Below are 17,676 nucleotides of genomic sequence, written 5' to 3'. Positions count from 1 at the left end.
GTGGTGGTCATCTGAAGGTGTACTGACAACCATAAATGCTGTAGTTAACACTGCAAAGTTGAAAAGTCCAACTCTAAAGAAAAGTGTATTATAATAGAATTTTCACTCCCACAGGTCTGTGGGCATAAGCACATCCATCAGTTTGAAGCAGAAACCCAACAAAACAATCCGTGGTATTGTCAATAATAAATAAATAGGCAGAAAACAAGAAAATGCATAAATGTAGTTAAGCAACCTGCAGTTACCAAGGAAACCAGCAAGACTTACTCAACACTTCCTACTGTATTCCATTATCTTTCAGTAAGAACTCAAATGGAGAAGCACTGTACCTCCTCCTTTGAAAGCCTAGGAAATCACTTTCATAGGAGATTAAACTAATCTAGAAGACATCTCTTGGATTTATGTGCCACCAAGAGCTAACAAACATTAAAAATAACTAAACAAACAGTTAAACTCACTTCTCAATAGTGAGATGCAAAATCCAAACTATCCCTAAAGAGCATAAGAGAAGTGGAATAAACACGCAAATAATAGATCTGTGCAGCTGCACTAAAATACAGATAGATACATTCTCAGTAGCTTTGTATCCAGTCTTCATAAAAGCTTCCTAACCTGCTAAGTCTACATTCTTTAGGGGTTTGGGAATTATTTTCCTTGATTCATTGCCATATATATTTACACACACTGAAATTCATCTGCCACCTACTTGCTACCATGGGTATGAAAGTGCTACTGATTTCCACACATTAAGGTAATTATTATATCCTTTAGCTTTTACTTTACATAAAATACAGTCATCTGTCTTAAGAGATAGCTGTACATATATATATTAGCATCTATTTATTTTTCTGGCATGCTCAGAGACACATAGAGAAAGTAATGGTAAATGTAATTAGATCACTTATTATAACACTCCTGAAAAGTTCAAGAGTCCTGAATCTCAGTTTTACACTACAAACTGGAAATAGATACAGTACCAAGCAGAAAAAAGAATAATATTCTCTATCCTCAAACACGATGACAGTAAACTTTGTAAAAAATCTTTAATGAACACTTTGAAAAATTTTGAATACATGCGAAGAAAAACTAATTTTGTTTTAGCTTTTGTAAATGATTTTATTAGTTTTTCAAAGTGAGTCTTGATATGGATTTTGGTTCAATAAACAAATGAAAAAAACAGTGAAAACATGGGGCATCACATGGCTCCTGCCTGTGCCAAAAATGCTTCCTTCCCTATACTTTGTAAAAATAAAAAATAAAAAGTAAAAAACAAAAAGGGGGGAAAGGTGGCATTTCCTTTGAAAACAAAAATTATTTTCTATATATTTTTGCCAAATTATGCAGAGCTTGCACTAAACTTTCTTTAATTAGCTAAGAAAAATTGTCATGACTTAACCAGTAGATTGCAAAACAAATCCTATTATCCAAGAATGTAAGTACATCATAAGAACATTACAGATGCCCAGCAAAATAAATAAATAAATCTGTTAATTCCACAAAAAGTTCAGTTGCAGAGGACTCATGAATGATAGGATCCCACACTGGAAAGAAAAAGACCAAAATTTACAAAAAAAAACTTTATTTGCCATGGAGAAAGTATGTTGAACTTCAAATTCTGTGATGTCAGATACCAACTAATACTTCTCTTCCTGCTCTGCAAATCTAGTATAATAGCTGATACTGTCTTTGGAAACTGCCTTTGGAAACACAGAGAAACACCAAAAAAATTCTATGCTGTTAAATTTGACTTTGGCTGCTAGGCAACTGTAACTTACTGCAAGAGGTAGTTGGCTTTTTTTTATCTAATGAGAAAAAAAAATTGAATCTTCTTCAGAAAAAAGAAAAAAGTAGAAAGAGTGAAGCAGGCTGTAAAAATATCCTAAAAAAGAATCAAACAGTACTTTGCATACTTAAACTTCTTTCCAGGAAAATGTATTGCAATTATTCTTGCTTTTTTTTTTTTTTTCCCTACAAAAAAACACTATACCAGCTCTCAAACCATTCTTCTGAATATAAACATTTAAGAAAAAGAAGGTATTTTTCACTCCATTGCTTCATGCATGCTTTTTTTTTTTTTCCCCCTTCTGACAAGGGTACTCTTATTTGCCTTTTTTCTATAAAGATCCTCTTTATAACACATTGAAAGACGAAACATGCTTCTTGAAGGAAAAATAACTGATGTTTAATAATGCTTGCTTGAGCAAGAATGCTGTATATTTACTTGTATTTCAGAAACATATTAAAACATGATAATTATAATGAAATTGCAAAATATGACTGGTTAAAATTTTCATAGTCACAGAAATGCACCACTCTTCCACTGAACAAGCAGTGAAGCTTTATAACATTTTTAACAGTTCTTCAGAAGTCCACTCAGAAATCTAGATTATTTTTTTTTTAGTAAAAACATAGTGCATTCTCTGTTGAGCTGGAGGGCTTTGATTCAGAATTTTAATCACATTCTTAAGTTTTGACACTGATTTCTAAGAAAATCTGATGTTTAAACCTCACCAAACGAGACCCTCTGCCAAGCAAAGCCCAGTTACAAATTTTATTACTAATCTCAAAACTTTGCTCTATCTTGACAAAATATTACCGAGACTTGCACTTTTCATCCTCTGAACACACAAGGCATCCAGATCAGAAAATAAATAAATTAAATTAATTAAAAAAAAAAAAGACTCCTGGTCTTTTATGATAGATGAACAGAATTCAGCAACAACTATTTGGTCCAATCAATTCGTTTTATAGAAACTTCCTGTTTCATTTTGAATGCATACTGGGAAACCTTTTAATTCAAGTCAAGAAAGCCCTTCACATGAGCTCTTCCTCTTCTTTAGGAAGTTAATGTAGTTATTAAGAATTAAGAACATTAAGAAAGAAACCTAAACAGTCTTCTAACAAAATAACTTCATTATTATATTACTGCCACTATTTGCCCATGCTTCACCCTTTATTTTTCTTCTGAAGGTTTTTATTCTCCTTTTTTCTAACAATGCAGCCAATTTAAGACATCTTTATTAGACAGCAACAAAAAAAACTAAACTTCAAGCATTCCAGTTTAACACAAATTTGCCTGTTTCTGTTACTGTGAGTCCAGGCAGCATGCTAAACCACCACATGGCACTCAGCACTAGACAGATATGTAAAGCTCCTTTCTCTGCTATGCATTTACATGTCATGTGTTTAAATGCAAGAAAATAGCAATTTGCTCTGTCATTTATATCTCACAATTAAACTAATGATTTTATTTCTTGGTTTAAAGGAAAGCCCTCAACTGTGTCCTAGATTAATCTGTAGTAACTTCAATGGTATACTTATAGCTTTCCCTTGTATATCATGCACTTTAAATTACTTAATTAAGGAAGTCTTTTTCTTCTTACTTGAATGATTAAAAAAAAAAAAAAAACTAATTTCAGGAAGCAAAAACATCTCTAATTTCCTGATTGTACAGATTAATTATGAATGGTTCTGATTCTTATTTGAGAAGCCTACCTCAGGAATTTGTATCTGATACTTCCATCATCTACTGCATTATACTGTAGTACTTCAAAGTAAATCAGAATCTCCCTGAATTTTTACTTTTATCTAATTTAGATTTATGCCATTGCCTACAAACAGCACTACATGAGTTCAATTACAGTGTTCTTACATGATTTGCTTATAGAATTAAATATGGACACATTTTTTAAAAGTATATAAAATTCTTATTTACAAAGGCTACTCCAAAAGCAATGCCGCCTATTTTATTTTGTTGGCCCAAGACATCAGAGGCAGATGTTGGTGGTAAGGCAGCAGAGGCTGAACCTTCCCACCAGTATTGTTAAATTTTGTTGCTGTGAGACAGATGGCAGCAAAGGAGCAGTCTGACACAATGGTGTCTGACATGGAAGTCTGTTTTAAGCACTCCCACATAACTAGCAGTGAGAGACAATGGCTTTAAATTGCTCGAATATTGGAACAGGCTGCCAAGAAAGTAGTGAAATCACTGTCTTTGGACTTGTTCAATAAACGGGTAGATGTGGCACTGAGGGAGATGGTTTAGTGAGCATGGTGATGATGTGTTGACAGCTGGACTAGGTGATCTTAGTGATCTTTTCCAATCTTTATGATACTTCCAAAACCCAGCCTTCAGATGAAGCTGAGTACTGTAAATATTCCTTCAAGTACAAATGTTTTTGAAACGTCAAATATAGAATTTAAGTTCCTAAAGCACTAACAGATGTGCAAAGATTGACTTTAAAATCTCACAGTGTAAAAACGTTCTATAATTTCTGTATCTATAGATGCCTCATACGATTTTGATTCCATAGTACTTTAAAGCCACTAGCTCATTCTCCAGGGGAAAAAATAACCCACAATTGATTCAGAAATATAATAGCCAGTAGGAACAGACTGTGTTAAGTTAGAAGAAATTCATAAGTAATAGTCTTTTCAAACAATATTTGATAAATAATATTAACTTGACTTAGCAATATGTTATATCTACAAATAATGAGAAAACTCTCTTTAGCACATTCACTGAAGCAGTTAATCTTCAGCATATATAACCACAATGTAAATTTTAATGAACAGTTAATGTTAATTTTGAAAATGGTCTTCCAAAACTTAAATCCTACCAATTCACATCCTGAAACTGGTGTGTTAAAATAAATATCACTCATTTTCTCAACTAACCAAAATTAACTAGTAGGTCCCATAGTCTGCCACTTTTTTCTCAGCTGCTTAGCTGAATTTGTAAGTGTACAGTAGCTGCTGTTACATGTGAGAAGAATTTAGATATATACTCTCTGAAGTAATCTGCTCAATGACTGCTCAGCTGACTGCAAATAGAACTGGAAATAAAAACGTACCTTTTAAAATTCAGTGGTAAATTGTAAGTATAAGATGTTAACCAAAAAGAAATAAGCACAATCAAATGGAATTGAACAAGTTCTCCCACCATCTTAAATAAAAATACAAAGTAATATGTGTTTTATATTTTATGTTTTGGCCTTAACAGTTGGTTTGTATTTGTGCTCACATATACTTCACTAAAAACAATATTGACTAGTTTCTGAATGCATAGTCAGTAGCAAAAGACTGGTTTTTCATGATCTAACCATAGTACTTGAACTACAAAAAGAAGTTTAGCTCTAAGATTTGTTATTTTTAATAATAAAGATGTCAAAAAAACATGCAAATGATCAATTGCTGCTTCTCATAAGATGATCAATACCTCAGTTTGACCCTGAAGAGATATATAATGCTATTTATGCATTATAGCGCATATAGCACTGGAACACTATTTCAACCTATTGATAAAAGTCCTCAGTTAACATAAGCAAATCAGCAGGATGTACTTTGTTAGGAAAAAATAATGAAAATAATGTAATTGCACAACTAAATAAGACAATAGCCATTAAGCCACCTAAACTTTTGGGTACAAAGGACTTGATTAGAATTAACAATTTATTTGCTGTCTTACACTTTCATTCCCACCACTAAATAAATACTTAATAGAAAAGATCTGACTCACAATAAAATATTTCTTAAGAAAACTAGCCACGGACAAAAATTCTGTTTTCATTTTAACCCAACCTAGTTAAAGAACCTCTGGGATTACACAAATTTTAAATGGGATTTAAAACACTTCAGCTATTTGCTAGTAAGTACTTGCTTTTTATCAACAATAAAAAATTACACAGGTGACATCTCCTGTGAATTCCACAGAAAACTCTTTCAATTAGGTATGATTTGACAAGGCCATAAAATAATTATATTCAAATAAAGTGAAAACCTGTTAGGTTTTTACCAGAACTTTAAATTTCATGTCATCACTATTTGTGACTCTATCTGATACATAACTGCTTCATAATAAAAATATTTGTTAAGTTCATAGAAGAGATCAGGAGAACATGAATTCACTTCTGTCTTTTAGAAGTACCGCAAATCCCACTGCATGTCTAGTTCAAATGTGTCTCAGGTTTACAGTTCTGACCACAATCTACATATATCTTTATACTTATTTTCCAAGTCGGCTTCCATTTTTGCTAACAGAATGGAATTTTTCTAATTTTCTAAAGAAAACTGCCAGACAAAATAAGCCTATAGTTCTGTCATATAATATGAATTTACTAAGCTTAGTCTTCAGAACTCAGAATCATGGTGTCAGAATACTGAAATAGGTTGAGGTAGGAGATCACTCTGAAGCTGTGATAGAAAAGACCATTCCTTACTTGTTATCTCTGCTTATCTTTGCAGTGGGCATTAGTCTGCTATTTTACTTCTAACAAAGAAAATTGGTCTTGATTCAATGCTGCTGCAACAAATCAACAAGTCCTCCACTAATTCTGGTACACAGCGTTTTATAGCAAATGTTCTTTAAAATACAAGAGTAGAAAAAAAAACCAGAAAACTTACAAGTACTCTGCCAGTTAGTGTCTGGGCAGATATCATGACTCCTGCCCAGTCTTTCACAGAGGTCATCCATCCCACTTCTGCTGCCACATTCTCCTCTTTTTCATCTGTTGGTTTGCAGGCCCCATCTGCCTGCGTATCTCCACCACCATTGATCTTCTGGGCCTCCTGCAAAATAAGTGTTTGGGTTTGTTAATGTTTAACAGTTTGACAATTGAAGTCAATATAGAGTTATTGCTAGGAAATGCTATGAACAAACCTATGAACAAAACAGTCCTCCTCGATTTCTGCTACATGAAATTGAGCACTCCCTTAGCCATGTCTCCCCATAAGCAGTAAAGAGCTTGACTAACAGAAAATATTCCTCATTACATTAAACTCTAAATGCATATATTTGGCATCAAATATGCTCTGTGTTACTTCCTTACATGCAACATAATCACCAAGACTCTTGTATGCATTTACAGAGCTACATGTAAAAGAATTTAAGTCATATACTGAAGGACTGTTTGATATATTAATTCAAAACAGTGTATACTAAGTATGAACATGAAATACATACAATTTTAAATTACTATCATTACAATTAATTATCTGGGTAAGCCTTCACTAAGAAGCATTATGTAACAAGACAATAATACGCCACAGAGAATCTGCAGGGAGCTGCCATGCTATCATCGAACCAGTGTTTCAATGAAAGTGTGTAATACATCACACTGAGTGGCTCTCATAGAACAGATAGCTAGAAATTAAAGAGGAGCCTCAGCTGCACTAAGCTGACTGATGAGTCACACGCATTGGAATTCAGATCAGTCTCTCACAAATGCTGCAGCAAGGATTTAACTGCTTACTATGTGCTACAGTCATGGATGCTGCACAAAAATCAAGGGAAATGACAGCAAAAGCCAGTTTAGATTGTACAGCATTTAAAACAGATCATATGCAAATATCAGACTGCCATGAGCATGCTTTTGGTGACAGCATAATACTAATGACTTCCTAAATACTAGACAAGTTACATTAAACAAGAAAAGCATAGGGGAGGCAGCAAAATTCTGTGCTAAGCTAATACTGAGCACTCAAACTGCACACGAATATACATTAGTACTTCAAGAACTCAGCACAGAGAAACATATTGAAAGATCTTGCCTATAGATCATTCTCCTATAGGCAACTAAGAAGCAAAAATATTGTCATCAACCCTGTTGGGGACTCCTGTTATAAAAGCAAAGATGTTTGACATTGGTTGAGTGATTATTACTGTCGTAGGAATACTACAATTATTGAGGTCATAATTTGCAGCTGTGAGACGACCTTGAGGATACAGGTGGTCAAAAGTATAGTGGCATTTCTTGAAAGCAGTACTGAACTAATAAAGCAGTTACATTGAATCTGCCAAAAGGCAGTGGAGCAGTGCTAAACATGTAATATGGGGACCAATAGTTCTTTTTGTAGAACCTCAGTTTTGCATCACAATTATCTAGCCAGATCCTTGCCTGGTACTCTCCTACTCGAAATATAGGCTCTGTCTTCTTACTAGCAATGAGCATGATAAAGCCATACTGTTTATAACAAGTTACTCACAGTTACAAGAGTAATTTAGTGCTTTCTAAGCAAATAATAAAAGATAAGAGCTACTGTGTATTTGCAAAGCTGGACCTCATTCTTTGATAAATATGGATACAATTAATGAAATGTTTTGCACTCAGCACTGAAGAAAACATACTGCAGCTTTACTCAGTTATGAAATACAACCTACAGAAATGCGCTAATTGCTTAGACAGAATACTAGAAAAATAACATAATAGTAGAATACTTATATTTAGTCAATATCCAAGACCCTGACCCCTCCTCCGAGGCCTCCCCACCCTACCCATGGCATCACAGACGAGGGCCTTCAGCTCCCCACAGGCACCATCAAACAGGGCGCATTAACTTGGCCATCCCATAACTGTCCTTCATCACTGGAGCTGATCCCAACCCTCACTATCCTGGCCCAAGAGCAGCACCTGAACACCAGGGGCTGCTCCCTGCTGTCCTGGCTGGGGCAGCTCTGGCTGCCAGCCCAAGTCTGCAGCAGTTAGACTGCCATGGATTTGTTAAAAATTACATGTGCTCCACACTACTTAATTCTCTCTTCCCACCAGTTTATCTGCCTTTTGTGACTGTTAAAGCTTGTATTCTAGACTGTAAATTTTTCACATCCGATTTTACTTCACAATCCTCTTCTGTGAAGCATGTGGGCCCCAAATGGCTACACACTTGCATACACTGAACAAGCTCATACTGGGTATTAATGCAGTTTTCATAATAGGAGACGTGTAATTAGCTCTTCTTCTTGTATAAGAAACTGAGACAGTAATTTGGTGACTAAATCAGTCACCTGTTAAGTCAGAGGCAGAACAAGGATGAAACTACACATCTTCTTGTTCATTCTTTTTTTTCCTAACATTCCCATTTGAAATCACAGGCACACACACCTTGCTGAAAAAATACCCCTAATTAATGATTTTGTTCTAGAAAGTCACATAACCACAGGAAATTAAATAAAAATGTCTGAATAGAAAAATCCATTTTATGGCAGTGAACTTTATAATATTAAGATTGGAAAATATTATTGTTGCTTACATGTTTCTTACCCACAACCTTCTTGTCAATGTATCAAATAATTTACAAGCCATAATAATTAATAAGAACATAAAAATAGTATGTCCTAACACTCTATAAAACTAAATAAGTTACTTTGTTAAAGGAGAAAGGTAACATTTTCAATACGTTCTTATTCTCTAGAGCCCTTTGCAGTTACACTGACTTTTGGTTGCCAATTGAACATAGCAATAAGATGTGAAAATTCTATCCAAATGTCAATGATTATCTGAAGACACTGAAGTCTGTAGCACTGGGGCAGCTGTATTTATGCACTTATACTACTTATTTTGCCTCCTTTAAAATCTCCTCTACCCTCTATGTTTCTTAATTAACATACTCTAACAATCTTTCATTGCAAAGTATCCTTTGGAGAAGAGTCTCATGATCAATTACATATCAAGCCTAACTTCTGCCATTACTGTAGCTATAATTAATATTCAAGCAAATTATTGTCATTTAATAATCATATTTAGTAGGAATGTTTTCATATTTTTCATCTCCATGGCTTACTTAAATGCCAATTAAATATTAAGGAAGGTTTATTCCCAAATCATTATGTAATTTAGGAGAGATCACTAAGGGAGTTTTGAAGGCCACTTTCATTTACAGTGTGTATAAATCAGTCCTGCTATTAACAGCACAGTTCTGTCCTACTGCCATTTCTTCACCTCAAAGCATTAACTAACCAACACTGCAACCTGAAAAAAAGGTGCTTAAGAATAACCTGACAGTGATGGTAATTGCTTAATTATTTACAGAATCAGTAGCTACAAGTAAGACAATACTATCTTTATGCAGTCTGCTTACCTGTTGTTTCACAAAGAACTCCTTATTTTAATTACTTGATGATAGGAACATTCAGGTAGATAAAGTGAGAAGCATATTTTACCATATATCTTTTCTGAATTTAGTGACAAAATAGAACAGAATGCATGATGAGAAGGGGAAGGGAATACAGGAAGCAGGACTCACAGATTTAGCAGTGGTTTGCCACAGTCTTGGATCAGAAACTTTAATGTTTTGTCTTACATTTTCAACAGTATTTGTTTAGATTACACAAGCAATAGGATGCCTAAACATAGTTATCCTAAGAAAACAGATTTTAAAAAGAGAAAGACACTCATGAAAGTTTTTCATTTCTAAAAATGTAGTCCTGCCTGCTTCTCTCTCTCTCTCTAGAATATCTGAACAATACCAGAACTACACAGACACTCCATTCAACTTACAGCTACATAAAATAAAATCAGAAAAATATTATGAATACTCTCAGTTGATGCTTAAGTTACCTCATTTCTCAGAAACCATAAAAAAGGAGGGCAGTATGGTAAGAACTCTCTGAGCCTGGTAAGCACTCTTAAGTGTTAGTATAGAGAAATATTTTATTATTTTTTAAAATATGTTAGAAAACATAGGAGGTGGGGAAGTAATGTGAGTAAAAATAACTGAGTTAAAATGTGATGAAGCAAAAATCTTGATTACCTAAAGTTTAACTAGTATGACTATAATATAAAACTCATGAAGTATCATCACTGTAATGGGAATACTGAGTCATGCCCGCATCACACACACATTGAAGCAGTATGGTCAGTTAAGCAGATATTTAAAAACAATCTATTTAAGGCCATGTAATTATTATCTTGCCGTGTTGATAGCTTAAAACAGGGGTCTAAAAAGCCCAAATATTATGCTGTGTTCTCAGCAGCTGGATAACATACCATACATGTCAAAACATGAGGTATCAACTGAATACTTTACCACAACAGATGTTCTCAATCCGTTATAGTTACCATCTGTAATTTTCATTCTAAGTAGTTAATAAATGCCAGTTCATTCAGTGTAAAACAAATAAATAAAGACAGAAAGAAGCAGTTTGTCTGTTCTACTGCAGTTTATCCAACAAAGGAATGCGACAGAATATTAACAAGAAAAAAGCAGATAAGAAGGTGAGAAATAAATAGCAAATAGCTGTTGGGAGATGTACAAATTTCTTCAGAAACAGCGAGTCTTGTAGGGATGAGAAAGCAAAGGCTAACGTAGTGGAATATCAGGTAAGAGGTATTCTCTATAAAATGGCCTATCTGCAGTACTTCTTAGTACATAAGGTTTGTAGTCAATATTAGGTTGCATTGACGTCAGCTATCATACCGTAGCTATGGCTTAGCTAGTATAAAAGGATTAATAATTGATATGCAGAAAAACATTATTCCTTTCACTGAATAAAAGGAAACAGAATGATCTGTAGAAAACATGACTGATGAGACAGCCAAGCATTTTTAGCTCATAAAATATTCACTGGCTGTGTAACCTGGGTTTTGCAAATTTGGCAGGATAAGAAAAATTAAGTCCTAAATAGATTTCAAAACTTTTCTGACTATTATGTGTTCTTCATTCTTTCAGAACTTCCTTTCCAGTCCTTAGTTACAACCAGAGCCTCACTTTCTTCATTGACTAAAAACTCCCTTACTATGAAAGCACTAGGATGCAGGGCCAAATGTTTTCTTTTTCCAGTGACAAGCTTCCTAGTTGCATTAGCACATACTTTCAATAATCCTGACATATTTTTTCCATGTCCTTCATATTTCCAATGTGTTATTTCTTTACAATCTTCTTTTCATTGTTTTGACTGACAAAAATTGCTGTGGTAGAGGAATTAATGCTAAAACCTTGACCTTAGAGGCAAAGGAAACTACTTGAGTAAGATGCAGCATTCCAGCCATGATCCACAAACAGCGTAACAATATGTCAAATTATGGGTTCCTGAGTATAGTTCTCACTTCATAATTAAATATAGCAGAGACCTACATTATGTGAAATTTTAAGAATGTATGAAAATTCCTAGTTAAACATTATGTGGCCGTCTAACAACAGTTTTTTAAAAAAATAAAAATTAATGAAAGAGACTGAAAAAAGGAGAGCACAATTTTTATAACTGAAAGTCTAGGATACAAAGTCATTTCAAACTTGTATGCATTTAAATGGACAAATGGAGTGGTTTTTAAGAACTCATGATGTTTAGTACAAATTAGCCAAGTTTTATGGCCATAATTACACAAACATTGACTACAAGTTCAGAACTTTCTATCAGTTTCCTTTCTATTTACTCATAAAAACAAATCTACTAGCTTCCCTTTGTTACTTCTGGTTGTATAATCAGACCATGCTTATAGAAATAAACAGTAAATTTGCTACAAGTCTACATAGCAATTTACTGTCTGCAATAAACAAACAAACTGAACAGGTCAGTGATGTAGAAGTATTCACTGGAAGTACTCAACAAGTTTTCAAAATAGCATCCACCTAGTACCCACAAATTTATTTTCCTTTTCTGTAATCAAAAGGCTATTCCTTAATAATTTCTTGTAAGAAGACTGAACTATTATCACATTAAAATCTTCCCTAAAGCCCTGTTCAATTATAAAGTAGCAAGGAAAAGGGCAAAACAAGCAAACCATTTTATTAATGGGGACAAAGTTTAAATCAAAGGAGACATATCATTATCACAGAAATAGGTGTATTAAGCAGATCAGATACTTACTATGTAAGACAGAGGATTTGTGTTTAAACAATCTGTTTCATGATTCAAGCAATATATTGCTACCAATTGTTCAAAAAGTGTGTTTTATAAAGAACTTCAGAGTAGCCATGCCAGATTACCAACATTTAGTATGACGGATACTAAATTTGTAAAAATGTATGAAGTAATGTCAGAAGCGGCTGAGTTATCAAAATTGTAAAATGAGATTGCCTGCTTGATGGAAAAACATAAAGTAGGGAAAAAAGGTGTGTACATTTTCTTTTACATCCTCCCATTTTGTTTTCTTCCTAACAAAAGCGAAATCAAAGAAAACACAATTGCAAATAAGTGATACAGGATACTATCATTAAATGAACACTGACAAATTATTCACAACCCATTGACTGTTTAATCCAAGAGTAACTTCTTTCTGCCACAGATGCTAGAATATTTTATATATCAATAATTAATCAATAATTTCTTACAAGCAACAGAAAAAAAATCACTTATTGTCTTCACACATAACTAATTTTTGTGACACTACATTCACTGCAAAACAAAAGTTTGGAAGCACTTCCTGAACACAAGAAAAAAAAGACTTAATCAAGAAAAAAATGACCTAAATCTTTTATCTCGATTATAGGAAGTATTTCAGCTTATTTCATATAATTTTGTCATTGTTGTTAACATTAAGATGAAAATAAAAAAAAAAAAAAAATTGCTTCAATCACTCCTTTGTATTCCTTTTCACTTTCTGTTAAAGGAAGAGTAAATGGAAAAAAGGAATTATTTGGTTTTGCCTAATTTTAAGACGAATTACCAGTAAATCTTCTCTATATCATTCAAATTATGAAAGAACATAAATGGAAATAATGAAACTGCTGAAAAGCCCCTCTTCTACCAGCAATGTTCATAATTAGAACAGATCATTAAAAAACTCTAGTGGTAGAAGTTTTATTTTATTAACAGACATGTAAATTCAACATAAAAAATATTTTGTCAAAGGTTTTGCAAGTGAAATTAAATTTCTCAATATCTTTACAGTAGCATGCTTTTCTCCATCCTGCTTAGCTGCAGAAGAGAAAGCTTTTATCTGTTAGCAAACAGTATGCTTTCTTTCATGATATTGATTTTGCAATATTTTCTTTTTGAGGAACAAAAAATATAAGATAGAATGAGATGACAAACTGAATTGTAGAAGGTAATTCTTTCTACCTCACCTTTTCTCTTTCCAAAATCAAAGTGAGAAACAGTACAGTTAATGGTATGTTCCAATAGAGTAATTTTCAAAGTGTTCAGCTGCTGTGTATTTCAGAAGATGAGAAAACATTTAGAACTAGCAACTCTTTAACGTCCCTTTCTGATTCCCAAAAATCATAGACTTGATGGGTCAAAGAAAGGCATTGCAGAGCTTTAGGAATGGTTGCTAACCACAAGGCAATGGGACTACTCCAAAGCTGGTATCCTGGCCCAGGCATGACAGATTCAACTCCTCATTTTCATGAACTAGAGAACTCCCTAGAAAAATTGTTCACAGAAATCTTAGGCACTCATTTCATTCAAATCAGACGTTTTCATGTGGGAGGTAAGGACATGAACACTCGCTGTTTCTATTATAAAAATAGGGCATATTATTTGGGAGAATAAGCAGTCTTTCTTGAGTCAAATAAACTTTATTTGTATTTATATTTTTATAAAGAGACGTAAGATTTTTCAAGAGGTTTTAAAGCTAGCAGGAAAAAAAAAAAAAGAAGGAAGAAGATAGTGGGACAAAAATAACTTCGAGACTCGCAAATGTAACTACTAGGTATTACCATTAAACACATAGATCAATGTCGACTTGAAGAATACAAATGAATATATCATTACCTTGCAAAGTGGCCAAAACAGTCACCTCTAAGGACTTTTTTGATTCAGATGTAGTAATATAATATTTATGCTTATTGCATTAAAACTACAATGGAAGTTAAAATGAATTAAAAGCAGCTCCACAGGATATAAAACCATATCTAAGCCTTTGCTGACTTAGGAAATTAAGTTCCAGCATGTAGCATATAAATATTTGAAGAGCAGAAAGTCAGCCAATAAGTAATTAAAAATATTTAATATCACACAACCCTTCTCACCTCAAAGATTATAGAGTATAATGCAGCATTCAAACTGGAAGAACTTTATGGGAGTTAAGAGTGAGACAGAGCACATAAACAAATAGGCAGGAAACTGGAGGAAAGGTACAGAGCTGTAATTTTCAAAAATGTTAAAAATGCATATTTAGCTGTAAAGCAGCAATTTAAATCATTATTTTGAAATCAGTAAGCATTTTGCCATTAGGACATCTCAGACTAAGAAATGTACAAGTGTCATTATTTAATCAAGTTGCTATGACCTTATTCGTTAAAAACTGCTAAAGAAACTGTTTGTGTGCAATCTTAAACTCACAACTTCATTACACAGAAAACTAAATGGACAAAAGTTTTTAAACCTACAAGAACAAAAATTTACTCTTACTAATAAATTTCTTTTCGGTAAAATAGTGAAATTCACTTCATTTTCCAGACAATAAATTCAATAAATTTCAAGTGAATTTCATTTCACTTTCCAGACAATAAATATCAGCATCAAAATTATCCAGAATTGTATCTTGTAGACTACATATACAGCAACCAGTATATTTATGGTGCAAATAAACAAACAGCTTCTGCAAATTCATAGACACTGACTCAAATCTAAGGACAGGGAAAAGCCAAATTTTTGTTTGACTTGCATACTCTAGCTCCATAAATTTTAATTCAAACTCTATAGAATGAGAACAAGCCCAGTGAATTCTCTATGGCTTTTTCTTAACCTTATCTTGAAAGCTGCATTATATAGGAAAAATTAAATCTACCTACCAGAAGCAAAGCAACACCAAGGACCAAAAAAGGGACAACCAGCTGGAGATAGAACCCAGCACTGCACGTTAAATATCTGCTTCCACAAGGGCATGGTATGGCCCCAACGTAATCTGTCATTTAACAGTTCTTGATTAAGTTTTTGGGATGTTTTTGTTGTTGTTGTTGTTTTGTTTTTGTTTTGCTTGTATCGTTGTGTGTTTTTTTTTTGTTTGGTGGTAATGTTTGATTTTTGAGGTTATATTGGGGATGGAAGGAGGGTGATTAGATACAGAGAATGACAGGGAGCAGACCGCATTGCAGCATCAAATAAATAAGACCCACATATACAAGTTTCTGAGCAGCACCATAGGCCAGAAGTAACAACAATCACTGTAGTAGCTGCTACAAAAATGTCTGATGTTCCACATATAACACCTAATATTTTAATACTAAAAACAAGGTAAAGTGAAACACAAGTGTCAGTCAAAATTAACTGACTTATTATTGTTCTGTAGTGGCAGATTAAAGTTTCATATGTAGTAAGGTTTTCACCTTTGGACATGCACTGGAGAACTGGTTAAACTCTAAATATAAGATGATTGCTGGTTGGAGTTTCCCCCTAGTGTCTTCCCTCGTACTTGAAACTTCAGGGACTTTCTTTTCAGCATTTCAATCAACAACCATTAGCAGGAACATGGCAAAAATCAATTATTCCAAGATCTGAATATTCAAGAAAAAGAAAAGCAGTATTATGAGGTATATAAAAAAACTCAGATTAAAAAAAATAGGAAAACAAGGATGGACTGTCATTTAGAGCACAGTCTATGTTGCATTTCAAACTAAATTACACTAAAACCAACCTGAAAGTCAAGGTCATAAAAAAAAAATAATAATAATTTAATAGGATTTTTGCCCAGTACTGTAGAATAGCCTAAAAATCTTTTCTGAATTAAAATCGTATTTCTGGCCTTAGATAATTTGCATATCCCAATTATCATTGGTTTAATCAATTTATTTAAAATCTATTTTGTAAAAGAGTGGAAAATCTCATTGCAAGCATTTCAGCCTCTGTAATTTTTCAACCATTGCTAACAAGCTATTAGAATAGGTGGCATTCTGTGATTTACAACTTTCATGTCATTTAAACAGTGGGAATAACTTTAATCTAACTGACAGAGAGATCAGCTCCTTCTGTTATGAGTGTACCAGTGATGCACTGCTGCAGCTGATGCTTGACCATGACATTGAACAGAGCCTTTGTAAGTGATCAGAAGGCTATAGGAAAATAAAGATATTTAGTGTCAGTTTTTGACTCTCATAGCAGAAAGGCTTATATTTAAGTCTTCTTGCTTATACAAGAATTAGTCTGTTGCAAACCCAGAAGATGAAGCTTCTATTGTGATGGGTCTTTTTCTGAATGAGAACAGCCAGTTGCTCAGAGATGAGAATTGATAGGAAAGATCCCTACATTAGTAGCAGAGGGCAGGAGAGGTGCTTGACAGGCAGGTGTTTTCAGCTCATGATTCTGCAGTTTTTAGCTTCAAGATTTACCAAACCAGCAAATATTACATATAACATAAGAATACATTACCAAAGAACATTTAATCTGTCCACAAATTTCACACGACACAGATAGCAGTTACTGTCCACTGACAGGGAAAGATAACAGAGATGAGAAGATAAGTCTATTTAAATTCTTAACTTTTTCTGAGATTAAAACATAGAAGGAAAGAAATTCAAGGATAATAATTGTTAAATCATCACCGAGTACTGAGTTTTAATTTGCTCAGCCATCAAGCAGGGCAGAAGTTGACAATGATCTGTAATAGAGTTAATTCTACTGCAGAAATTTCAGTCTTGAAAGGTGGAAATCAGCTATGCCCTTTGTTTTTATCCTGCAATTTGGTGATAATCTGATATTACATAGCCTAGAATTCTTATTTTCCTTCTGAATTTTATATAAATTATTCTGGTTAAAGAGTCTGCAGCATCATAAAGATCAGCTGATGACTTATAAACGAACAGCTCATCAAAGCAGGCTGTCACAGTTTACAATGTTCACGAGCTATGTTTTACAGGACCTACTCACCAGCCTGAAGCCTTTAAGTCTTTCTCTGTTTACAATGCTGCTTAAGTACCTCATACAGCTTCCCAAGGACGCAGGTGCCACCCATAATTTTTTAAGTGTTTTTTTTTTTTTTTTTAAAGCATCCCTTTATTATTAAGAAGAAAGTAAAAAAA

At 33.6% G+C, this 17,676-nt stretch overlaps 1 protein-coding gene across 9 annotated transcripts in view; it reads right to left on the bottom strand.

Annotated features, from left to right (window-relative positions):
• Positions 1-17,676, bottom strand: part of KCNMA1 (potassium calcium-activated channel subfamily M alpha 1) — a 444,410-nt gene that overhangs the window by 316,464 nt on the left and 110,270 nt on the right. For all 9 annotated transcript variants that reach the window (XM_085230132.1, XM_085230130.1, XM_085230131.1 and 6 more), the window contains one exon: positions 6,403-6,567. In XM_085230132.1, the coding sequence (XP_085086258.1) occupies positions 6,403-6,567 (165 nt within the window). The remainder of the gene's footprint in view (positions 1-6,402; positions 6,568-17,676) is intronic.

The sequence above is a fragment of the Meleagris gallopavo genome, chromosome 8 (genome assembly GCF_905368555.1).
Source record: "Meleagris gallopavo chromosome 8, MGAL_WU_HG_1.1, whole genome shotgun sequence".
NCBI lineage: Eukaryota > Metazoa > Chordata > Aves > Galliformes > Phasianidae > Meleagris > Meleagris gallopavo.
Note: the sequence above shows the minus strand (reverse complement) of the source record. Positions and strands in the feature narration are given on the sequence as shown.